The sequence below is a fragment of the Nerophis lumbriciformis genome, linkage group LG35 (assembly GCF_033978685.3).
Source record: "Nerophis lumbriciformis linkage group LG35, RoL_Nlum_v2.1, whole genome shotgun sequence".
Lineage (NCBI taxonomy): Eukaryota > Metazoa > Chordata > Actinopteri > Syngnathiformes > Syngnathidae > Nerophis > Nerophis lumbriciformis.
The window spans coordinates 2,955,451-2,982,792 of NC_084582.2; the positions used below are offsets into that span (position 1 = coordinate 2,955,451).

A 27,342-nucleotide genomic window follows, 5' to 3' on the forward strand; every position below is an offset into this window, starting at 1 on the left:
CATCCACTTCCGCTCTTAGCGCCTTCAAAATAAGAGCTCAAGGCATATACTGTATAACAGCGCATAACAGGAACTTAACATCACAAAGAGGAAAGCCCATAAAAATAGGTTACAAAAGTTATTTAATAAGAAGCCAAAATGTGCAAAAACAATAATGTTCGTGTTGGAGGAGTTGTGAATTAGGTACACCTGCAGTCTGCAGGTGTACCTAATGTTGTGGCCCTGCAGTCATTCACAACTCCTCCAACACGAACATTATTGTTTTTGCACTTTTTGGCTTCTTATGAAATAACTTTTTTAAATAGATTCAATCTTGCACGTGGAAAGTTTAAGTGTGGGCTTTAGTTGATATAACAATTCTATGGCGGGGGTGCAGGAGGCGAGCCTCAGCCAGTGCGTCTTTTGCAGCCGTTTTATGATCGCTCAGCACAAGAAATACGTTACACACATACAGTTGTTGACAAAATACACTGTACATTATATACCTCAGCTAACTAAACTATGGAAATGTATGATATAATTCATATAGCAATACGGTCTCACTGCACAGCAGGCCAGCAGTTAGCCGAGTCTGGAATCCATGTAGAGGCACTGAGTGACGTGCCTCAACTGGCTGCTGTTCACCGCACCGTCTCTTCTCAGTATTTGAACGGCAAATGTGAAAATTCAGCGATTTTGAATAAAAATAATCTAAAACTGGTGAAGTTAAATGGAAAATAACTTTATAGTATAATCACTGGATACATATAACAATTTAATACATTTTTTTTCTTTTTAAATTTTTTTTCTTTCCTCACCTGCCTTTAGTGACTGCACGTCACTGTTCTGCAATGGACACTTTTTATATCTGCCAATTTAGCATTTAATGATGTACTTACCTCACAAACTGGCATTAGCCTCGCTGGCTTCAACTGTCTTTTCCGGGTGATGGTTTATCAAGTAGCTTCTCAAATTGCTCGTATTTCCTGAAGCGAGCAGTGGCCGCCCTCCCAAAGTGTCTCGGTGCTCGAGGCGTAGGTGGCGCTCTTTGCTTTGCAGTACGCAGACTTTATTGCCTCCGCCAAAAAGGTTAGGTTTTCGCCAGGGTTTGTTTGCATGTTCGTTAGCAACATAACCCAAAACGTTACGGACAGATTTTGATTAAACAATTCATCTTATCTACTATGAAGACACTTCTCTTGCATGCTTCCTCTTTTTCTCCACTTTACAGCGTCCCACGACTCCACCTTGCCGTTTCCCGCGCTGCACAGAGGATTCTGGGAGACAGAAAAAAACTAAATTGACATGTTTTTTGTTTGATACCATCACACGTCACAGTATTATTGTGATGATTTTGAAACCGGAATACATCCCTAATTATTCCCTGGCTCATTTTGGGCTATAAGCAGAATTTTATTTTAAGTCTTGCACCCCTTAAAAAATTGTATATGTTTTGTGAAACAATTTTTATTATTTTATTTTATTATTATTTTTTGAGCAAACTTGAATATACCGTATTTTCCGGACTGTCAGGCGCACTTAAAATCAGTTTTTTTTTTTCTCAAAACTCGACAGTGCACCTTATAACCCGGTGCGCCTAATGTGCGGAATAATTCTGGTTTTACTTACCGACCTCGAAGCAATTTTATTTAGTACATGGTGTAATGATATGTGTGACCAGTAGATGTCAGTCAAACATAAGACTAACATGTAGACTGCTATATGATGGCAATATGACTCAAGTGAACAACATCAACATTGTATATGTTCCAATGAAAATATAGAACATTACACACAGCGCTCAAAAATCCATCAAAATGTTTTAGCACGACTTTGGTAAGCTATTTGGTAAGCGCATTAAACATACCAGTATTATTATGGTGTGTGGATAAGGTAAGACATATTATCTGGCGTTTTGTTTTGCAATATTATTTATGCAAAACCAACTTTTCTTATCTTCTGGTACATGCTGATCTGTATTTGGGATCTGCATAAATCCTGAAAAACTGCACGCGTCCACCTTTGTAGTCTGTGCCGACACCGTAGTTGATAAGCTTCTACTTTTTCTCTATCTTCTTGTTATGGGACATTCATCCTCCGCTGTTGCCATTTCTAATATAAAGTAGTGTAAAGTTCTTACTTATATCTGTCAGTAAACTCGCCATGAAAGCGCTAAAACATACCGGTGTAGTGAGTTTACATTATTCACCCAAGGAACTTTAGTTATTGGAGAGTTCCGGTCGAACGTTTTTTCACGGGACACATTTCCGGCCTTGTTGTTGTTTCCGGATGAGGAGATGCTGCCCCGTTATTGATTTAAGTAAAGTCTGAATGTCATTAAAACAGTTAGCTCCATCTTTTGACACTTCTTCCAGTGCCACTCGCCATGAACACCAACTACACTTCACCTTATGTAGGCAATGCCACTCACCATGAACACCATCTACAACAAAGATGATGGGGAGAAGACACTCCCGAAGGTGAGCCACGTAAAAAAGACGGCCCACAAAACGGCGCATCCTGAAGCGACTGTCAGAAAGCGGCTTGAAGATGATCTGTAAAACATCATCTATGCAACCTTTTGACCAAAGAACCACCATTACGAGTTATGTAGACCACAAGGAAGTGTTTTCAAATTAGAAAAAAAATAATAATAATATGACTCCTTTAATGCGCCCTGCGCTTTATAATCCGGTGCGTCTTATGGTCCCGAAAATACGGTAAATAGATGCATTTTTGTACTAAAATAAATTAATGGGAAATGAATTGTCCAATAATGCATTTTTTGGAACAAATAACAAATTAACATAATTAAAACAGAAATATGCATTTGTTCTGTCACATTTCCGACCAGGAACCTATTCCACTTTATCTGTTTGCCATACTTGCCAACCTTGAGACCTCCGATTTCGGGAGGTGGGGGGTGGGGGTGGGGGGTGTGGTCGGGGTGGGGGCGGGGCTAAGAGGAGAGTATTTACAGCTAGAATTCACCAAGTCAAGTATTCCATATATATATATATAAGAAATACTTGACTTTCAGTGAATTCTAGCTATATATATATATATATATATATATATATATATATATATATATATATATATATATATATATATATATATATATATATATATATATATATAAAAATAAAAGAAATACTTGAATTTCAGTGTTCATTTATTTACACATATACACACACATAACACTCATCTACTCATTGTTGAGTTAAGGGTTGAATTGTCCTTCCTTGTTCAATTCTCTGTCACTATTTTTCTAACCATGCTGAACACCCTTTCGCAGGTACCCAGAAAGGTTTCGAGTACCACCAAAAAACTGAATCTTTGAAGACAGTATAAAAATCTGTGTTAAAGGTGTACAAATACTGTTTGTATAATAAGCATGTTATTTTTTACAAATGAGGGTTAAGAGTTCAGTACTAAAAAAAAAAGAAAAGAATGTGGCTTAAGTACAGTTTTTTAATTGAGTTGCTGCATTTTTTGGTGGGTTGTTTATTTATTTTGAGTAACTTCTATACATTTCTAAAAGGGGAGGAATGTAATAGTGATCTATGTTTGTCTGTTGCCATCTCCTGGTGAATGTTGGCTATAGCGTACTGGGGTTACTTTTTGGTTGGCCAACGATTTACGTGGTGTTGCGCACCTGACGTCACTCAGGTCCGCATGGAGCTGGAGGGGGCGTGGCTTCCAGCTCCGCCTGAATTTCGGGAGAAAATTTGTCCCGGGAGGTTTTCGTGAGAGGCGCTGAATTTCGGGAGTCTCCCGGAAAATCCGGGAGGGTTGACAAGTATGCTGTTTACTCACTCAGCACTATCACTGCCAACGCAGAAGGACAATGAGTATGTTTAGGGAACGGCACACTAGTGTGCCGTGAGATATTGTCTGGTGTGCCGTGGGAAATTATGCAACTTCACCTAATTGGTCCAAAAAATATTATTTACAAATCAATAATCACAATAATGTGCCTGTGCTGTGTAGAGCTTGGCAGGGTAATCTTGTAATACTCCATATCAGTAGGTGGCAGCAGGTAGTTCATTGCTTTGTAGAAGTTGAAACGCGTCGAGGATGGTTTGTTGTGATCCCAATATGCAGACAGCGTGCAGGTAAAAAGGTATGTAACGCTCATACTTGCCAACCCTCCCGGATTTTCCGGGAGACTCCCGAAATTCAGCGCCTCTCCCGAAAACCTCCCGGGACAAATTTTCTCCCGAAAATCTCCCAAAATTCAGGCGGAGCTGGAAGCCACGCCCCCTCCATCTCCATGCGGACCTGAGTGACGTCAGGTGCGCAACACCACGTAAATCGTTGGCCAACCAAAAAGTAACCCCAGTACGCTATAGCCAACATTCACCAGGAGATGGCAACAGACAAACATAGATCACTATTACATTCCTCCCCTTTTAGAAATGTATAGAAGTTACTCAAAATATATAAACAACCCAACCAAAAAATGCAGCAGCTCAATTAAAAAACTGTACTTAAGCCACATTCTTTTTTTTTTTTTAGTACTGAACTCTTAACCCTCATTTGTAAAAAATAACATGCTTATTATACAAACAGTATTTGTACACCTTTAACACAGATTTGTATACTGTCTTCAGAGATTCAGTTTTTTTTGGTGGTACTCGAAACCTTTCTGGGTACCTGCGAAAGGGTGTTCAGCATGGTTAGAAAAATAGTGACAGAGAATAGAACAAGGATGGACAATTCAACCCTTAACTCAACAATGAGTAGATGAGTGTTATGTGTGTGTATATGTGTAAATAAATGAACACTGAAATTCAAGTATTTCTTTTATTTATATATATATATATATATATAAATATATATAGCTAGAATTCACTGAAAGTCAAGTGTTTCTTATATATATATATATATATATATATATATGAAATACTTGACTTGGTGAATTCTAGCTGTAAATATACTCCTCCCCTCTTAGCCCCGCCCCCAACCACGCCCCGCCCCACCCCGACCACGCCCCCCACCCCCCCACTTCCCGAAATCGGAGGTCTCAAGGTTGGCAAGTATGGTAACGCTTAAACCAATAATTAACAAAAGGCAAGTCAAGGCAAGCTACAAAGTCAACAAAAACAGAATGCTGGACGACAGCAAAAACTTACAGCGTGTGGACCAAAGACGGCGTCCGCAAAGCACATCCGTACATGGCATGACAATCAACAATGTCCCCACAAAGAAGGAAAGCGTACGCACAACTTAAATAGTCTTGATTGCGAAAACAAAGCAGGTGCAGGCAATAGAACTCAACACAGGAGAACACCAACAAAACAGGAAGGGTCACCAAAATAACAGCGCAAGACAGGAACTAAAGCACTGCACACAGGAAACAACAACAAACTCAAAATAAGGAACGACAACCTGGTGGAGTTTAATTTTTTAACCTTTTCTGCTGGTGGTGTGCCTTCGTATTTTTTTTAATGAAAAAAATGTGCCTGGGCTCAAAAAAGGTTGAAAAACACTGCTCTAATCAATGACAAAGCTAGGAATATGTTGCGGTAAGATTTTATACATTTTTTTACATGCGCTTATTCATGCAAAACGGGGCCTCAGACGGCTCGCGGAGCCCGACAGAATGTGATCAGCATAGAGCAGGGGTAGGGAACCTATGGCTCTAGAGCCAGATGTGGCTCTTTTAATGACTGCATCTGGCTCTCAGATAAATCTTAGCTGACATTACTTACCACGATAAGTCAGTGTTTTTCAACCTTTTCAGAGCCAGGGCACGTTTTTTTCATTGAAAAAATTCTGAGGCACACCACCAGCAGAAAACATAAACAAAATAATAAACTCAGTAGCCGATATTGACAATAAAAAGTTGTTCTCGCAATTGTTGGATATGAATTCAAACCATAACCAAGCATGCATCACTATAGCTCTTGTCTCTAAGTAGGTGTACTGTCACGACCTGTCACATCACACCGTAACTTATTTTGAGTTTTTTGGTGTTTTCCTGTGTGTCTTGCGCTCCTATTTTGATGGCTTTTCCTCTTTTGTTGGTATTTTCCTTCCTTGAACGCTATTCCCCGCACCTGCTTTGTTTTCGCAATCAAGGCTATTTAAGTTGTGCGGACGCACTCCTTCTTTGTGGGGACATTGTTGATTGTCGTGCCATGTACGGATGCACTTTGTGGACGCCGTCTGCTCCACGGACTGTAAGTCTTTGCTGTCGTCCAGCATTCTGTTTTTGGTTACTTTGCAGCCAATTCAGTTTTAGTTTCGTTTTGCTTCAGTGCCTTTTCTTAGCGGCACTTAGCGACATCTACAAAGCAATTAGCTACCTGCTGCCACCTACTGATATGGAAGAGTATTACACGGTTACTCTGCCGAGCTCGAGACAGCGCAGACACTCAACAACAACACATCATTTGCAGACTATAATTAGTGGTTTGCAGAAAATATTTTTAACCCAATTAGGTGAAATTACATAATCTCCCACGACACACCAGACTGTATCTCACGGCACACCAGACTGTATCAGTGGTTGAAAAACACAGCGATAAGTAATGAATAATTCCAAAAATAACGTTCAAAATATAAAACTTTCTCATGCATTTTAATCCATACATCCGTTTTCTACCGCACCTGTTCAAGAAGTCGCATTAATTGTAAGAACTATTTTATTCATTATTGGTTAGCTTCAGAATAACAATGTTATTAAAAAGAAGAAGATACTTATTATACTTTAAAAATGTTGGTCTTACTTAAAAATGCACGCATGTAATCGTGTACAGTGTTAAAACATATTATATGGCTCTCAAGGAAATACATTTTATAATATTTGGCTTTCATGGCTCTCTCAGCCAAAAAGGTTCCCGACCCCTGGCATAGAGGGAGGGGTGGCTCTGCCGGTTCCTTAATTGGTATTACAATATTGGGTTTGTTGCTGCTCTGTAATATCCTTATGAATAACTGCCCATTTGGTCAAAGAGAGCTCTGCTTTCCTTTCTGTTGTCTCATGGACTCCATAATATTATCAACCTTAATTAACGTATTATTAGTACCGTATTTTTCGGACTATAAGTCGCAGTTTTTTTCATAGTTTGGCCGGGGGTGCGACTTATACTCAGGAGCGACTTATGTGTGAAATTATTAACACATTACGGTAAAATACCAAATAATATTATTTAGCTCATTCTCGTAAGAGACTAGACGTATAAGATTTCATGGGATTTAGCGATTAGGAGTGACAGATTGTTTGGTAAACGTATAGCATGTTCTATATGTTATAGTTATTTGAATGACTCTTACCATAATATGTTACGTTAACATACCAGTTGGTTATTTATGCCTCATATAACGTACACGTATTCAGCCTGTTGTTCACTATTCTTTATTTATTTTAAATTGCCTTTCAAATGTCGATTCTTGGTGTTGGGTTTTATCAAATACATTTCCCCAAAAAATGCGACTTATATATGTTTTTTTCCTTCTTTATTATGCATTTTCGGCCGGAGCGACTTATACTCCGAGAAATACGGTACGTGGAATTAAATCACGGAATGGATTAAGCAAAGAGTCAAACAATGTGCTCATATGATCCAGTTGCAGAAACTATATAAACGCAAAGTCTTTACAAAGTACAAAGAAGAAGAATCCTGATAAACATTTAAACATCATTTAAAAAAAAAGTATAAGTAATTTCATTACATGAATCACTACTAACTTAAAGGGGAACATTATCACCAGACCTATGTAAGCGTCAATATATACCTTGATGTTGCAGAAAAAAAGACCATATATTTTTTTAACCGATTTCCGAACTCTCAATGGGTGAATTTTGGCGAATTAAACGCCTTTCTATTATTCGCTCTCGGGAAGCAATCCGCCATTTTCTCACTTTCGTCGGTGTGTTGTCGGAGGGTGTAACAACACGAACAGGGACGGATTCAAGTTGCACCACCAGTGGCCCAAAGATGCGAAAGTGGCAAGAAATTGGACGAAATTTGTTCAAAATACGAGGCTGGTCAGTCGTTTGTTTTACCGACGAAAGCTATGCTACGACAGAGATGGCAAGAATGTGTGGATATCCTGCGACACTCAAAGCAGATGCTGACATCAACTCCAAAACTGGACGGATCAGCTTTCAGGAAAAGAGAGCGGATGAGGGTATGTCTACAGAATATATTAATTGATGAAAACTTTATTCATTACTCGCGGTTTTACGTAAATTATTATACATAAACTGTGTTTACCAATAATTTAGCTTAAAAACATTTATTTTTTTCAATCATTCGAGTACATTCGGGTAGTCTTGTGTAATGCAGTATTTTGTGTCTATTTTGGTATGGTTAACCTGAGTGCTGAAATCGTGGAAAAATATATGTTCTTAGCGCGCCTGAAATGGGCTGTCTGCACTCTCAAAGTGCATGTTGTTGCCAAATGTATTTCATATGCTGTAAACCTAGTTCATAGTTGTTAGTTTCCTTTAATGCCAAACAAACACATACCAATCGTTGGTTAGAAGGCGATCGCCGAATTCGTCCTCGCTTTCTCCCGTGTCGCTGGCTGTCGTGTCGTTTTCGTCGGTTTCGCTTGCATACGGTTCAAACCGATATGGCTCAATAGCTTCAGTTTCTTCTTCAATTTGGTTTTCGCTACCTGCCTCCACACTACAACCATCCGTTTCAATACATGCGTAATCTGTTGAATCGCTTAAGCCGCTGAAATCCGAGTCTGAATCCGAGCTAATGTCGCTATAGCTTGCTGTTCTATCCGCCATGTTTGTTTGTGTTGGCATCACTGTGTGACGTCACAGGAAAATGGACGGGTGTATATAACATACTTGCCAACCCTCCCGAATTTTCCGGGAGACTCCCGAAATTCAGCGCCTCTCCCGAAAACCTCCCGGGACAAATATTCTCCCGAAAATCTCCCGATTATCAGCCGAGGCTGGAAGCCACGCACCCTCCAGTTCCATGCGGACCTGAGTGAGGACAGCCTTTTTTCATGACAGGAGGACAACAGGGTGACAAGAACTAAATCATCCAGACTAGAGATAAATTGTATTATTATGTTTAACTTACCTAAAAATAAATATATTTGTTAATTAAAAAAAAAAAAAAAAATACTATATTTTGCTAAAAACATCAAAATTAATTGTATTTTTATTTGTATTTTTTTCTGACTCCTTATTACATCCAGCCATAGAATTATACATTAAAATAAACATATTTGAAATAATTGATTTTAAATTAAAATGACCATATTTAATTATTAAAATAATTGCTTGTTTATCAACAACTTTAGCATTTTATTCATTACATTTTGAAGCTCTCAGAAGCCAAGTTATGTTATATTTCTTAATATTTATTTATGCAAGTTTGAAGTATCAATTATCCAAACAGTTTTGTTTGCATATTTTCAGGATGTAGATATATATATATATATTAGAGATGCGCGGTTTGCGGGCACAACCGCGGAGTCCGCGGATTATCCGCGGATCGGGCGGATGAAATTTAAAAAAATTAGATTTTATCCGTGGGTCGGGTCGGGTCGGGCGGTTGAAATAAAAAAAAATTAGATTTTAAATAGATTCAGGCGGGTGGCAGTTAAACCAATTGGGAAATATATATACATAGTTAAATGTTGTTACCCACATACGAAAAACGAGCAGGCACCTGCTGCATATGCCACAACAGAAGAAAAAAAAAAAAAGAGATGGACACTTTTACGGAGCGGAGAAGGGACGCCTCGTCGGGGCCCGGGACCGAGGCCCCTTCCCCCGAGAGGGCCCCACCGGGAGCCGTAGCTGAGGCGATTCGCAAGAAGGGCCCGACGCACGTCCAGGGTCACCACCGCGCCCACCGCACCGACACCCCGCCTCGTCCGCCTTCGCCGCGGCCGGCGTCACGCGCAGCAGGTAAGCAGCTTACTTGCCCGCCACCCCCGTGGCCGGGGGCTCGTAACAGGGGTCACTCCGCGCGCTCCGCCCGCGCAGCTTACCTGCCCGCCACCTCCATTGCCGGGGGCCCATAACAGGGGTCACTCCGCGCGCAGTGCGCTCACGAAAGGGGTGGGGCTCACCCTGGTTGATATAGACAGCAGCTGGACGGTGGCCATGGAAGTCGAAACCCGCTAAGGAGTGTGTAACAACCCACCTGCCGAATCAACTAGCCCTGAAAATGGATGGCGCTGGAGCGTCGGGCTCATACGCGGCCGTCGCCGGCAGCGAGACGCGCTTGGAGGTGCGCTCAGCGCGGCTCCCATATGATTGCGCACTGGTGTGCGTCTGGGTCGTGACAGCGTGGCACGCGAATGTCTGCACTGCATTGGATCAGTCTCCTTTCTTTAACAGGCAAAAGCTTTATAACCTCACTAATGCCTTGCATCGTCTATATTAGATATATAACAACGGGCGGGTGCGGGCGGATGCGGTTCTGATCAAATGTTACATCGGGTGGATGGCGGATGGTTGACGACTTTCTGATGCGGTTGCGGATGAAATAATTGCCTATCCGCGCATCTCTAATATATATATATATATATATATATATATATATATATATATATATATATATATATATATATACATATATATATGAAATACTTGACTTGGTGAATTCTAGCTGTCAATATAATCCTCCCCTCTTAACCACGCCCCCAACCACGCCCCGCCCCACCCCCGACCACGCCCCCACCCCCCACCTCCCGAAATCGGAGGTCTCAAGGTTGGCAAGTATGGTATATAACGATGGTTAAAATCAGGCACTTTGAAGCTTTTTTTAGGGATATTGCGTGATGGGTAAAATTATAAAAAAAACTTTGAAAAATAAAATAAGCCACTGGGAACTGATTTTTAACGGTTTTAACCCTTCTGAAATTGTGATAATGTTCCCCTTTAACTATTTATTTATGAGAACTGTTGTATTTATTATTTGTGGATTTAAATTGTGTTACAAATTGAGAACAGGAAGTGAACAAATGTGTTAGTAATTGCTTTGACGTGAAAACAAGTAGGATTACATCAGCTCGGCTTCTTCCTACCCCTTTTCCTGACATGTAATTAGAAAATGGAAATTTGCAAAATATGTGTAATAAATTGTAACTGTTTGCATGTAAGAAATAAACTTAAACAACAACGCACCTGTATATATCATTTCAGAAAAAAACATTATTGCCTGTTTCCAATTAACACCTCGTTATTTCACGTTAAATAATACAATTTTACAAACACATAAGTACATTTACGGTAAAACTAGATTGGGACAGAATAATATACTGCAGCAATATTGTGTACGTTTAAACCCTGCGCCCATGTGGATATGAAAAACCCTATTTAACATGTTTATTGCTTTATTCTGAGACCGGAATGAGTCTTCTATGTTTCCCAAAATCTCTCGCTAATGTGATTAGGGATCGAAAGCGATAAACGAATTGAGTCTGACTGAACTGACTGTCATTTTCCAAGATGAATCTGACATCTCTGAACAGCCTCATTAAATAGGCTCTATTAGATTCCATAAATCTGCTCACAGAGTGAGAGAAAGGGCTGGGGGAGAGAAAGAGCATTCACATTAAAGGAGGGATGGAAACTGTCCCTTCTCAGCCTAATTAAATGGAATTTCAAACATAATAAGAAAGCGTGGATCAATAGAGAATACTGCAGAAGTGGAACCAATGGCTGGAATGCACAGAGATGTTAGAAAGTCTGTCCGGCGACGCTTTCCTAGGCTCCGAGCCATGCACTTTTGTGGATTGTACAACTCGTTTATGGCAAAAGCCACCAGTCCCTCAAGTGGAACTACTTGTCCTTGCTTTTAAGACTTAGCAATTGCTTAGGATTAGAACGCCCCCGACTAAAAGCAAGAGTTAAGGCCAAGTCGTGTTAGCATGTGAGTGCTGCAGTATCTCTCTCATTGGGCCCCATTCGGCAATAAGTTCCTAACTTTTCCTCTTATCTTTCTTCCTAAGTGAATTCCTAAGAGGAGTCCATTCAAATTCATGACGTGTTCTTAAACGGCCAAATTGTTCCCACCTGCTGTTCTTGAAATGCTGAATGCCAAATGTTTAGCGCGGGCGTGTCTATCATAATTTGCATATAAACACGCCCTTATTTCACCCAACATGCATATGTGAACACCCTTAATTCCGTCATTTGCGTAGGTAAACACCCTTAATTCCCCATATAAGGGCACAATTCCGGCGGGAAAACCGAACATCAAACACACGGAGAAAACACAAACAGATTACAGAAGAGAAATTTGTATTATCCGGGGGAAATACATCATGTCAAAACGCACGATCTGCGGCATCTTGCAGTAGCAGTAAAAGCATTGTCATTGTGTGTGTGTGTGTGTGTGTGTGTGTGTGTGTGTGTGTGTGTGTGTGTGTGTGTGTGTGTGTGTGTGTGTGTGTGTGTGTGTGTGTGTGTGTGTGTGTGTGTGTGTGTGTGTGTGTTGTGTGTCTGTGTGTGTGTGAGTGCTGCAGTATCTCTTTCATTGGGCCCCATTCAGCAATAAGTTCTTAACTTTTCCTCTTATCTTTCTTCCTAAGTGAATTCCTAAGAGGAGTCCATTCAAAATCATGACGTGTTCTTAAACGGCCAAATTGTTCCCACCTGCTGTTCTTGAAATGCTGAATGCCAAATGTTTAGCGCGGGCGTGTCTATCATAATTTGCATATAAACACGCCCTTATTTCACCCAACATGCATATGTGAACACCCTTAATTCCGTCATTTGCGTAGATAAACACCCTTAATTCCCCATATAAGGGCACAATTCCGGCGGGAAAGCCGAACATCAAACACACGGAGAAAACACAAACAGATTACAGAAGAGAAATTTGTATTATCCGGGGGAAATACATCATGTCAAAACGCACGATCTGCGGCATCTTGCAGTAGCAGCAAAAGCATTGCCATTGTGTGTGTGTGTGTGTGTGTGTGTGTGTGTGTGTGTGTGTGTGTGTGTGTGTGTGTGTGTGTGTGTGTGTGTGTGTGTGTGTGTGTGAGTGCTGCAGTATCTCTCTCATTGGGCCCCATTCGGCAATAAGTTCCTAACTTTTCCTCTTATCTTTCTTCCTAAGTGAATTCCTAAGAGGAGTCCATTCAAATTCATGATGTGTTCTTAAACGGCCAAATTGTTCCCACCTGCTGTTCTTGAAATGCTGAATGCCAAATGTTTAGCGCGGGCGTGTCTATCATAATTTGCATATAAACACGCCCTTATTTCACCCAACATGCATATGTGAACACCCTTAATTCCGTAATTTGCGTAGATAAACACCCTTAATTCCCCATATAAGGGCACAATTCCGGCGGGAAAGCCGAACATCAAACACACGGAGAAAACACAAAAAGATTACAAAAGAGAAATTCTTATTATCCTGCGGGGGAAATATATCATGTCAAAAAGCACAATCTGTGGCATCTTGCAGTAGCAGCAAAAGCATTGCCATTGTGTGTGTGTGTGTGTGTGTGTGTGTGTGTGTGTGTGTGTGTGTGTGTGTGTGTGTGTGTGTGTGTGTGTGTGAGTGCTGCAGTATCTCTCTCATTGGGCCCCATTCAGCAATAAGTTCTTAACTTTTCCTCTTATCTTTCTTCCTAAGTGAATTCCTAAGAGGAGTCCATTCAAATTCATGACGTGTTCTTAAACGGCCAAATTGTTCCCACCTGCTGTTCTTTATATACTGAATGCCAAATGGTTAGCGCGGGCGTGTCTATCATAATTTGCATATAAACACGCCCTTATTTCCCCAACATGCATATGTGAACACCCTTAATTCCGTAATTTGCATAGGTAAACACCCTTAATTCCCCATGTAAGGGCACAATTCCGGCGGGAAAACCGAACATCAAACACACGGAGAAAACACAAACAGATTACAAAAGAGAAATTCTTATTATCCCGCGGGGGAAATATATCATGTCAAAAAGCACAATCTGCGGCAAAAGCATTGCCATTGTGTGTGTGTGTGTTCTTGTATTTCTACCCTTCTTGAGACATCAACAAGGAAAAGTACCTTCCATATGAGGACCGGTGAAAAAGTTAGGACATAAATGGTAAACGGGTTGTACTTGTATAGCGCTTTTCTACCTTCAAGGTACTCAAAGCGCTTTGACACTATTTCCACATTCACCCATTCACACACACATTCACACACTGATGGCGGGAGCTGCCATGCAAGGCCCTAACCACCACCCATCAGGAGCAAGGGTGAAATGTCTTGCTCAAGGACACAACGGACGTGGCGAAGTTGGTAGAAGGTGGGGATCGAACCAGGAACCCTCGGGTTGCTGGCACGGCCACTCTCCCAACCTTGCCACGCCGTCCCCCTCGTGGTCCCAAGACGGAAAACCATTGCATCTAATAGAGAATGTCTCATTTGTACCCCTGGTGGTGAAATCTATCAAAATTAGGTTGGTCCCAAAAAAGAGGGATTTTTCAAATTGACTGTGTGTCGGTTTTAAAAGTGCTCCCCCTCTGGTCAACATATGAAATAACAAGTGTGTGTAAGAAATTGAAATGCGTCCCCTTTGGCCAAAATTAATTAAAAATAATAATATATATATATATATATATATATATATATATATATATATATATATATATATATATATATATATATATATATATATATATATGTATGTGTGGGGGAAAAAAATCAGAAGACTATTTCATCTCTACAGGCCTGTTTCATGAGGGGGGGTACCCTCAATCATCAGGAGATTTTAATGGGAGCATTCGCATACCATGGTTTATATAGGGCACAGAGTGGGTGGGTACAGGCTGGCGTAGGGGCGTGGTGATTGGCTCATGTGTTACCTAGGAGGTGTTTATATATATATATATATATATATATATATATATATATATAATTTTTTTTGTAATTGGTTTTTAAACTTCATTATTAATTTCAAATTATTACAGTATGTCTCTATATACACACACACACATATATTTATATACAGTATATATATATATATATATATTTATATATTTATATTTTATTTATATATATATATATATATATATATATATATATATACATATATATATATATGTGTGTGTGTGTGTGTGTGTGTGTGTGTGTGTGTGTGTGTGTGTGTGTATAGAGACATACTGTAATAACTTGAAGTTAATAATGAAGTTTAAAAACCAATTTAAAATTTTTTTTTTTTAAAATACAAAATTAACTAAAAGCAGTCTTTTCCTCACAATATGTCGACTTTTTTCTTATAAAATCGGGAACAATTTGTCATATTCTTTCTGTTTCTGTAATATTGCAATATTTTCTCGTAAAAGTACTACTTTTTTCTCTAAAATTATTACTTTGTAATGCAAAATGGCGACATTTGTCATAAAACATTCTAACTTATCACAATATTGCCAATTTTTTTGTTGTTCTTGTAAAATTGTGAAATTTTTTGAGTAAAATTAGGACTTTTGTCATCATTTTGCTAAGTAAAATTTTGATTATTATAATATTGCCTATTATATTTGCATAGTTTGTATATATTATTAATGTTGTAAATACAAATCTTTATATATCTAGAAAGGGTGGTCCTAAAGAGGTAGGCATTTTTCGGAGCACTCAAGTGTGTGTGTGTGTGCGTGTGTGTGTGTGTGTGTGTGTGTGTGTGTGGGTGTGTGTGTGTGTGTGTGTGTGTGTGTGTGTGTGTGTGTGTGTAATGTCTATATATTGCTCCGTTTGCTATATGTCTGTCTGTCTTATCTATATCTCTATCTATGTATCTATCATCTAGCCATCTATCTATGTATCTATCTGTCTATCTATGATATTAATTTAACATTAGACAATAGAAGTAAAGGAACTTGTCACACTTAAGAACAAATAGGCCACCCTAAGAGTGCTCTGGAGCACTTGTAGATTTTGTTCTTACCTACGAACAAATCCCAGCTAAGAAAACATTGGCGAATACAAACCCTGTTTCCATATGAGTTGGGAAATTGTATTAGATGTAAATATAAACGGAATACAATGAATCGCAAATCCTTTTCAACCCATATTCAATTGAATGCACTACAAAGACAACATATTTGATGTTCAAACTCATAAACTTTATTTTTTTTTTGCAAATAATAATTAACTTAGAATTTCATGGCTGCAACACGTGCCAAAGTAGTTGGGAAAGGGCATGTTCACCACTGTGTTACATGGCCTTTCCTTTTAACAACACTCAGTAAACGTTTGGGAACTGAGGAGACACATTTTTTAAGCTTCTCAGGTGGAATTCTTTCCCATTCTTGCTTGATGTACAGCTTAAGTTGTTCAACAGTCCGGGGGTCTCCGTTGTGCTATTTTAGGCTTCATAATGCGCCACAAATTTTCAATGGGAGACAGGTCTGGACTACAGGCAGGCCAGTCTAGTACCCGCACTCTTTTACTATGAAGCCACGTTGATGTAACACGTGGCTTGGCATTGTCTTGCTGAAATAAGCAGGGGCGTCCATGGTAACGTTGCTTGGATGGCAACATATGTTGCTCCAAAACCTGTATGTACCTTTCAGCATTAATGACGCCTTCACAGATGTGTAAGTTACCCATGTCTTGGGCACTAATACACCCCCATACTGTCACAGATGTTGGCTTTTCAACTTTGGGCCTATAACAATCCGGATGGTTCTTTTCCTCTTTGGTCCGGAGGACACGACGTCCACAGTTTCCAAAAACAATTTGAAATGTGGACTCGTCAGACCACAGAACACTTTTCCACTTTGTATCAGTCCATCTTAGATGAGCTGAGGCCCAGCGAAACCGACGACGTTTCTGGGTGTTGTTGATAAACGGTTTTCGCCTTGCACAGGAGAGTTTTAACTTGCACTTACAGATGTAGCGACCAACTGTAGTTACTGACAGTGGGTTTCTGAAGTGTTACTGAGCCCATGTGGTGATATCCTTTACACACTGATGTCGCTTGTTGATGCAGTACAGCCTGAGGGATCGAAGGTCACGGGCTTAGCTGCTTACGTGCAGTGATTTCTCCAGATTCTCTGAACCCTTTGATGATATTACGGACCGTAGATGGTGAAATCCCTAAATTCCTTGCAATAGCTGGTTGAGAAAGGTTTTTCTTAAACTGTTCAACAATTTGCTCACGCATTTGTCGACAAAGTGGTGACCCTCGCCCCATCCTTGTTTGTGAATGACTGAGCATTTCGTGGAATCTACTTTTATCCCCAATCATGGCACCCACCTGTTCCCAATTTGCCTGTTCACCTGTGGGATGTTCCAAATAAGTGTTTGATGAGCATTCCTCAACTTTATCAGTATTTATTGCCACCTTTCCCAACTTCTTTGTCACGTGTTGCTGGCATCAAATTCTAAAGTTAATGATTATTTGCAAAAAAAAAAATGTTTATCAGTTTGAACATCAAATATGTTGTCTTTGTAGTGCATTCAATTGAATATGGGTTGAAAAAGATTTGCAAATCATTGTATTCCGTTTATATTTACATCTAACACAATTTCCCAACTCACATGGAAACGGGGTTTGTACAAAAATCTCCTTAAAAACTTTGTAAGTGGGCCTAAGAACAAAGTGTGTTCTTGCTGAATGGGGTCCAGTGTCTACAAGAAGAGCAAAAGTTTACCTTGCACACATAGTCCGGTGCAGAATACTGAATATCTAAGAATGTTCACCATCGCTCAAAATGACAAATATGACACAGAAATATAGGATAAGGAAGTCGCCATCACGATGATATCACCATGACAAAGTGCTCTGAATAAAAATGCAGTGAATCCACTGTTTAAATTGCCTCCATTTATCAATGTATTTGTGGAAGTATTTACCTTTTTTTTTTTTTTTTTGTCTCGTCTGTTCTCATCGCTCTCCATCCAGGATGTGATCTCCTCCCTGCAGGACCGCCTCTCACTGCGCTACATTGAGCACTTTGCCTTGGTGCTGGAGGCAGGCGGTCTGGACCAGAATCCAAAGTTGCATCTGCTGCAGGAGAACCAGCCCCTGACGCACGTAAATACAAAAAAAAAAACTCTAAAAAAATAACTTGCGAATGAACATTCGGTATACGGTATCGTGGAAATGCATGGAGATAGGAATAGGGTGCATATGGTAGTGAGAGGTGTGTTCTGTCTTCCCCCAGGTGGTGCATAGAACCTATTTCCAAGGAATGAAGTGTTTGTTTCGCATCTGCTTCTTCCCCAAGGACCCTGCAGACCTGCTGAGGAGGGACCCTGCTGCATTTGAGTACCTCTACATTCAGGTAATGCACAGCACTGCAAAAACTGAAATCTAAGTAAGATGAAATATTTCAAATAAGGGTGATATTTGCTTATTTTCTGTCTGATAAGAAAGATCTTCTCACTAAGCAGATTTGATGTTAGAGTGTTTTACTTGTTTTAAGGGTTTTGGTCCTAAATGATCTCAGTAAGATATTACAGCTTGTTGCTGCGATTTCATACCTGCCAACTACTCCGGTTTTCCCGTAATTAGTACGGTTTTCGGTTACGGTTGCAGTGATAAAAAATACGGTTTTTCATTAATGAAAAAAAATATATATTTTTTAAGTTTTATTCACGAAATCGCGTAACAACAATGACAATCGACACTGCTTCCCGTAACTTCCTATCGAGCCATTCCGAATGCCATGCGCGAGGCTATTCATAGCACCGCTGCCAAGCACGAGGCACCAGTTGCCATTGTTTCCAAACGAGCGAACGATCATGGAATCAGCCGGAGAAAAATCGCAAACGAGTCTTAAACCGAAAAGAAAACCGCAGTCATTCCGTGAAGAATATTCAAAAGCCTATCCGGGAATAATTATCAATCAATCAATCAATCAATGTTTATTTATATAGCCCTAAATCACAAGTGTCTCAAAGGGCTGCACAAGCCACAACGACATCCTCGGTATAGCCCACATAAGGGCAAGGAAAAACTCACCCCAGTGGGACGTCGATGTGAATGACTATGAGAAACCTTGGAGAGGACCGCATATGTGGGTAACCCCCCCCCTCTAGGGAGACCGAATGCAATGGATGTCGAGTGGGTCTAACATAATATTGTGAGAGTCCAGTCCATAGTGGATCCAGCATAACAGTAAGAGTCCAGTCCACAGTGGGGTCAGCAGGAAACCATCCCGAGCGGAGACGGGTCAGCAGCGCAGAGATGTTCCCAACCAATATACAGGCGAGCGGTCCACCCCGGGTCCCGACCCCGGACAGCCAGATGGCCACCGGATCTGTGTGTCTTCCCCTCCACAAGGGATAGGGGGGAGCAGAGGAGAAAAGAAAAGAAACGGCAGATCAACTGGTCTAAAAAAGGGGGGCTATTCAAAGGCTATAGTATACAAATGAGTTTTGAGATGGGACTTAAATGTTTCTACTGAGGTAGCATCTCTAACTGTTACCGGGAGGGCATTCCATAGTACTGGAGCCCCAATAGAAAACGCTCTACAGCCCGCAGACTTTTTTTGGGCTCTGGGAATCACTAATAAGCCGGAGTTCTTTGAACGCAGATTTCTTGCCGGGACATATGGTACAATACAATCGGTAAGATAGGCTGGAGCTAGACCGTGTAGTATTTTATACGTAAGTAGTAAAACCTTAAAGTCACATCTTAAGTGCACAGGAAGCCAGTGCAGGTGAGCCAGTATAGGTGTAATATGATCAAACTTTCTTGTTCTTGTCAAAAGTCTAGCAGCCGCATTTTGTACCAACTGTAATCTTTTAATGCTAGACATAGGGAGACCCGAAAATAATACGTTACAGTAATCGAGACGAGACGTAACGAACGCATGAATAATGATCTCAGCGTCGCTAGTGGACAAAATGGAACGAATTTTAGCGATATTACGGAGATGAAAGAAGGCCGTTTTAGTAACACTCTTAATGTGTGATTCAAAGGAGAGAGTTGGGTCGAAGATAATACCCAGATTCTTTACTGAGTCGCTTTGTGTAATTGTTTGGTTGTCAAATGTTAAGGTGGTATTATCAAATAAATGTCGGTGTTTAGCAGGGGTGAAAACTACGCGAATTGCACCTTGTGCAGACAAGATTTTTCGATCGGACACGGAGGAATTAGCGATGAAAAAGACCACGTTGGGACAAAAGAACACAAGTCTAATGCCGTTGCTAGCGATACAAGTGGAAAACTTTCAACGTTTTTCGGATTTTAGCCACAAAAAGGTAATGACACCAATGTTATCTATTGGAATGGTTTAGTACTGTTATACTGTTAAAAGTGTTTATACTATTTATGCTTTCAAGTCCAAGTTGAAGAAATCTTGTTAAATGTTGACAGCATAACTACCAAAATACAGAAGTATGTCCTTAATATTTTTGCAGTGCTATTTCTGTTGAAAAGTTCAAATGATTACATCAGAGATGTGATGTGCCACTTTTCAAGTGTCTGATGGCTTAAATTAATTTTCATTAATTTTTCATATTTTGAATTCTTTTGAAAGGCTTACAAAAAAACTACATTTGAATTGTAATTCCATGCTATTGACAGGACTATTAATTTTAATGAAGTTAGCTTACCATGTTTACAGTATGATAATTGTGATAGAAATGTTAATTTTAGGCACAGAATATTTTATACAATTGAACAAGGCAGTAGATTATACAAGCTTGGACAGAAAGTTAATAATGACACCAATTTTTTTTTAATGGAATTGTTTAGTACTGTTTTACCATTTGTTTACTGTAAAAAGTGTTTATACTTTCAATGAACAAATTGAAGTCTTGTGAAAGGTTGACAGGATAACTGGCATTAACTGTCAAAATAATTTCAAACTATTGAAGTTAGCTTACAGAATAAACATGTCAATCAACCCATATGATTTTTGCTGTAATATTTTTGTTTTGAAAAGTCACTGTGACTGATAGAAAAGTGATGGTTTTAGCAACATTTTAACCTGTCTGAATGCTAATAATCATTTTGCGTCGGGGGGCGAAGGAACCCCCCACCAGGACTTTGTCCTGGACCTACCGGGGCCTGCGGCCCTTGGACCCTGGCTACTAGGTTTTTCTGATTTCAAAAGTTGGCAGGTATGATGACCTATATTGAGTAAAACATGCTTGAAACTAGAATATCAACTGTTGCAAAGCTGTGTCATCAACACTCACAAGTATAAAACTACTTTTTCAAAGTAATTATTTCTTATTTCACGCATGAAAAAATAAATCATGATTTTGACACAATTGTGTCTCATAATTAAAACAGATGACAGCCAAATGGACTTTGCTGTTTTATTTTCAATGAAACAATAGAAAATAGGTACTCATATAGTAGTACAGTTGGCACAGTACAGCAAACTGACAGTTGATATTTAAACATTTAACATGTGACATTTCTAACAATTTTGAACAGAAATAGTTCATGCACACTCAGATAAATTCTTCTAAATTGCGATTAAAAAAAATTTGGCCGGGGGCCGGGCTGTATATATGCGCACTAATTGACTGAAAGAGCACGCACTTGGCACGATTATGTCATGTTATCGACGGAAAAATGCATTTTTAGAGACCCAGAGAGTAACAAGCGGTTGCCTTGTTGCCTTTCCATTAAGAACAATAATAAATTAGTTTTAGTATAAGTTTGCTGGTTTCAAGAAATGTAATGCCGAGCGCATATCATTATGTCAAGATAATGGCACTAGCATTTACTTCATTTAAAGGGGAACATTATCACCAGACCTATGTAAGCGTCAATATATACCTTGATGTTGCAGACAAAAGACCATGTATTTTTTTAACCGATTTCCGAACTCTAAATGGGTGAATTTTGGCGAATTAAACGCCTTTCTATTATTCGCTCTCGGAGCGATGGCGTCACGTTGTTACGTCACATCGGGAAGCAATCCGCCATTTTCTCACTTTCGTCGATGTGTTGTCGTTTAATGATGACGGCAACAAATAATGCACAAAAACATAAAAATAGCAATGAGCACATTCAGAGCCAGGAATATCTCTTAAGCAACTAAAACTTAGACTTAGGCTTAGACTTAGACTTCCTTTTTATTGTCATTCAAATTTGAACTTTACAGTACAGATAAGAACGAAATGTTGTTGCATTAGCTCATGGTAGTGCAGGATAAAAAATAAATAAATAAATAGGTTACTGTACAGATAAATATATTGCACATTTTCATATGCATCCGTGTTTATGGATGTATGTTATATTGTCTTTTTTATTCCAGCGAGTTAATCCATTTTGGGGGGAGTTGAGGGGATAATTATGATGCGTTCAAGAGCAAACAATAATATATATTAAATAATAATACATTAACATAAAAAAAAATTAAAGCAAATTGAGCCACAATAACTTAACAGCCCCATGGGGGTGGTATAGCTCGGTTGGTAGAGCGGCCGTGCCAGCAACTTGAGGGTTGCAGGTTCAATTCCCGCTTCCGCCATCCTAGTTACTGCCGTTGTGTCCTTGGGCAAGACACTTTACCCACCTGCTCCCAGTGCCACCCACACTGGTTTAAATGTAACTTAGATATTGGGTTTCACTATATAAAGCACTTTGAGTCACTAGAGAAAAGCGCAACATAAATAGAATTCACTTCACTTCACTTCACCATAGGCTCAGTAGGCAGAGATTACAAAGGAAAATAACAAGTTAGCCTTTACGTAAACCATAAACTGATAGGTGTGGGCTGCATCTGGGAACACACTGATTGGTGTTTATATGCATGCGTGAGTGTGTGCGCGACTGTGTGTGTGTGTGTGTGTGCGTGTGTGTGTGTGTGTTAGAGATGCGCGGATAGGCAATTTATCTCATCCGCAACCGCGTCAGAAAGTCGTCAACCATCCGCCATCCACCCGATGTAACGTTTGATCAGAACTGCATCCGCCCGCCATCCGCCCGTTGTTATATATCTAATATTAATTAAAAAAAAAAAAAGGGTGAAAACTACGCGAATTGCACCTTGTGCAGACAAGATTTTTCGATCGGACACGGAGGAATTAGCGATGTAAAAGACCACGTTGGGACAAAAAAACACAAGTCTAATGCCGTTGCTAGCGATACAAGTGGCAAACTTTCAACGTTTTTCGTCGCCCAAACAGATTCTTTGGATGTGATAAATGCCGAAGTTTTATTTACGGAGGCAATAATTGAGCATGGACTTCCAATTGCACTGGCTGATCACATGGGACAGTTAATAATGTAATGCAACCTTTAAAAATCATTACGCGGTGATCGCGATCCCAAAAATAAACTTTTCTTGCATGATAATGTCCAGAAAAATTCGCTTTATATTACTATAGAGTCCTTTTAACGAATGAGTTTGATGGTTTATCACAAACCTTAAATGAAATTCCATGGCCACTGTCCTGCTCTCTATATCAACCAGGGTGAGCCCCACCCCTTTCGTGAGCGCACTGAGCGCGGAGTGACCCCTGTTACGCGCCCCCGGCAACAGGGGTGGCAAGCAGGTAAGCTGCGCGGGCGGAGCGCGCGGAGTGACCCATGTTACGAGCCCCCGGCCACGGGGGTGGCGGGCAGGTAAGCTGCTTACCTGCTGCGCGTGACGCCGGCCGCGTCGAAAGCGGACGAGGCGGGGTGTCGGTGCGGTGGGCGCGGTAGTGACCCTGGACGTGCGTCAGGCCCTTCTCACGGATCGCCTCAGCTACGGCTCCCGGTGGGGCCCTCTCGGGGGAAGGGGCCTCGGTCCCGGACCCCGGCGAGGCGTCGGGGGCCTTCTCCGCTCCGTAAAAGTGTCCATCTCTTTTTTTTTTTTTCTTCTGTTGTGGCATATGCAGCAGGTGCCTGCTCGTTTTTCGTATGTGGGTAACAACATTTAACTATGTATATATATTTCCCAATTAGTTTAACTGCCACTCGCAAAAAAAAAAAAAAAAAAATCTAATTAATCCGCCCGACCCGACCCGCGAGCGGATAAAATCTTTTTTTTTTTAATTTCATCCGCCCGATCCGCGGATAATCCGCGGACTCCGCGGTTGTGTCCGCAAACCGCGCATCTCTAGTGTGTGTGTGTGTGTGCGTGTGTGTGTGTATCTATGAGGCTGCAGTACGTTAATAAATGTCCCCACACGATGCACATTTGACAGTGATTCATAGCAGGGAAGCTAACATCAGCCTACGGTGACAGCCAAAATATCTGCTCACGTTACTTTCCGCCATGTGCTTTCGAGTTCATGTAAGCTTAAACTTGTTAATCATGTGACCGCCTGGCTCTGTTTGATTGGTGAAACGGAGTCAAACGTCACCAGTGACTGCATGTGATTGGTGAAACGCAGGCATGCGATAGATCCTACTTTGAAGGTCTGTCTGACAGACCAAAACAAACAAAGCGTGCATTAACCGATCGATAAAAATCAGTAGCGAGTAGCGAGCTGAATGTAGATAAATGGAGCGGAGTAAAAGTAGCGTTTCTTCTCTATAAATATACTCAAGTAAAAGTAAAAGTATGTTGCATTAAAACTACTCTTAGAAGTACAATTTATCCCAAAAGTTACTCAAGTAGATGTAACGGAGTAAATGTAGGGCGTTACTACCCACCTCTGCAAATGGATTATATTTGTATAGCACTTTTCTACCTATTAGGTACTCAATGCGCTTTTGACGTTATTTCCACATTCACACACTGATGGCGGAAAGCTGCCATGCAGGGCGCTAACCACGACCCATCAGGAGCAACGGTGAAGTGTCTTGCTTAAGGAAACAACGGACTCGACTCGGATGGCCGAAGCTGGAATCGAACCTGGAACCCTCAAGTTGCTGGCATGGCCGCTGTGCCATCCGCGCCACGCCCCATAAAATGATGTCACTGTTCATCGGCGATCACTTCCACATCACACAGTCAACTGTGACATTGATTGATTGATTGATTGATTGAGACTTTTATTAGTAGGTTGCACAGTGAAGTACATATTCCGTACAATTGACCACTAAATGGTAACACCTGAATAAGTTCATTTAAATTGATTCATGATACAGATATATACCATCATATATACTATCATCATAATACAGTCATCACAAAAGATAATCATCAGGGTATATACAATGAATTATTTACAATCCGGGGTGTGGAGGGGGTTGGGGGGTAAGGTTTGGTTGTTATCATCAGTCATCAACAATTGAGAACAGAGAAATGGATATTGAAACAGTGTAGGTCTGACTTGGTAGGATATGTACAGCAAGTAGTGGACATAGAGAGAGAGAGAGAGATCAGAAGGCATAAGAAAAGTATCTACATTTGATTGTTTACATTTGATTATTTACAATCCGGGGAGGGTGTTAGTTTAGGGTTGAAGTTGCCTGGAGGTGTACTTTTATTGCGGTTTTGAAGGAGGATAGAGATGCCCTTTCTTTTACACCTGTTGGGAGCGCATTCCACATTGATGTGGCATAGAAGGAGAATGAGTTAAGACCTTTGTTAGATCGGAATCTGGGTTTAACGTGGTTAGTGGAGCACCCCCTGGTGTTGTGGTTATGGCAGTAGTTTGACATGTACTTCGGTATCAGGGAGGTGTAGCGGATTTTATAGACCAGGCTCAGTGCAAGTTGTTTTACTCTGTCCTCCACCCTGAGCCAGCCCACTTTGGAGAAGTGGGTAGGAGTGAGGTGGGATCTGGGGTGGAGGTCTGGAAGTAATCTGACTAGCTTGTTCTGGGATGTTTGGAGTTTAGATTTGAGGGATTTGGAGGTGCTAGGGTACCAGGAGGTGCAAGTGTATGCTAGGGTATGTTCAAGTTCCCTTAAATGATTTGCCTTCTTGGCTGATATTTACAGAATCTACAGAGAAATTACACGAATGAGTCAAACATATTTGTCTTAATCAATTACAATCGCATTCACCTCTACAGCCGACAACTTTACATGATTATCAGTTTGGATGTTTTAGCACTTTGCAGTAACCCTTAAAATGAATGTTTAATAGTGATGTTTGCATTGAACAGTTTTCAAAGAATCACATATCATGTCCACACAGAATCGCAATGATGTAATCAAGGAACGCTTCGGTATGGATTGGAAATCTGACATCACATTACGACTGGCCGCTCTCCATATCTACATCACTGTGTCCTCGGCAAGGCCCAATCAGAAGATTTCTCTCAAGCATGTGGAGTAAGTTCACCGTCTCAAAATGACAACGTAAATTACTCATGTGTGTGAACTATTGTGCTTGCGTCTTTTTTTTCCATATCCCAAAAACATGTATGTTGGATTCTTCGGAGAGTCCTTAGGTGTGAGTGTGAATGGTTGTCTATGACATACTTGCCAACCTTGAGACCTCCGATTTCGGGAGGTGGGGGCGTGGTCAGGGTGGGGGCAGGAGCGTGGTTGGGGGCGGGGCTAAGAGGGGAGGAGTATATTTACAGCTAGAATTCACCAAGTCAAGTATTTCATATATATATAAGAAATACTTGACTTTCAGTGAATTCTAGCTATATATATATTTATTTTATTATATATATATATACATATATATAAATAAAAGAAATACTTGAATTTCAGTGTTCATTTATTTACACATATACACACACATAACACTCATCTACTCATTGTTGAGTTAAGGGTTGAATTGTCCATCCTTGTTGTCACGTTCAAACACAGGACATCTATTACACAAGACAAAAGGAAAGGAATCAAACAGAGACAGAATTCAATTTGGACTTAATTGGTGAGAGACATGCGTCAACCTGTAACCTCTTACAGTGTCTTAGCACGCTCTGACGAAGAAGGTCTTCGTCTCCTCTTTTAATTCAGATGTTCCATGTTCACGCACCAACATATGTCACAGCAGGAATTGGGAGTATGTAAAACAGTCATTGTTTTCGGTCGCCTTGAAGTCCAAGAAGAGGACTTCTCGGGCTTGGGCTCTTCCTGGATCCAGCTGGGGCAGGTGTTGGAGGACAATGGACAACCCCTCCCGTCTCCTGTCCACAGCAACTTCAAGAGGGCAGCGGGTCGTAAATAGCGTTGACCAAATAGTTGGAAGAGAGTTTGGGAACCACTTCAAAGAGAGTTCGTTTAACACTTCAAAGAGAGTTCCTCCGGGAGTTGAGCATATCCTGCCATCTGTCCGTGTTGAAATCACAGTGGCGTTTCACGAGCCCTCCTCCTCTTGTTAGGCCTCGAAATACAGCCTTCATCTTCTCATCAGGAACATAATGCAATATAATGTTTCTTTTGTGATAACTTACAAACAATTATTCTAACACTTGTTCTATTCTCTGTCACTATTTTTCCAACCATGCTGAACACCCTTTCGCAGGTACCCAGAAAGGTTTCGAGTACCACCAAAAAAACTGAATCTCTGAAGACAGTATAAAAATCTGTGTTAAAGGTGTACAAATACTGTTTGTATAATAAGCATGTTATTTTTTTTTATAAATGAGGGTTAAGAGTTCAGTACTAAAAAAA

At 40.4% G+C, this 27,342-nt stretch overlaps 1 protein-coding gene across 1 annotated transcript in view; it reads left to right on the forward strand.

Moving 5' to 3' along the window:
- The window catches only part of frmpd3 (FERM and PDZ domain containing 3), an 86,200-nt gene that overhangs the window by 41,512 nt on the left and 17,346 nt on the right, over positions 1-27,342 (forward strand). The window contains exons 6-8 of the mRNA XM_061927559.2: positions 17,821-17,952; positions 18,083-18,202; positions 25,907-26,043. Coding sequence (XP_061783543.2) covers positions 17,821-17,952; positions 18,083-18,202; positions 25,907-26,043 — 389 coding nt within the window. The remainder of the gene's footprint in view (positions 1-17,820; positions 17,953-18,082; positions 18,203-25,906; positions 26,044-27,342) is intronic.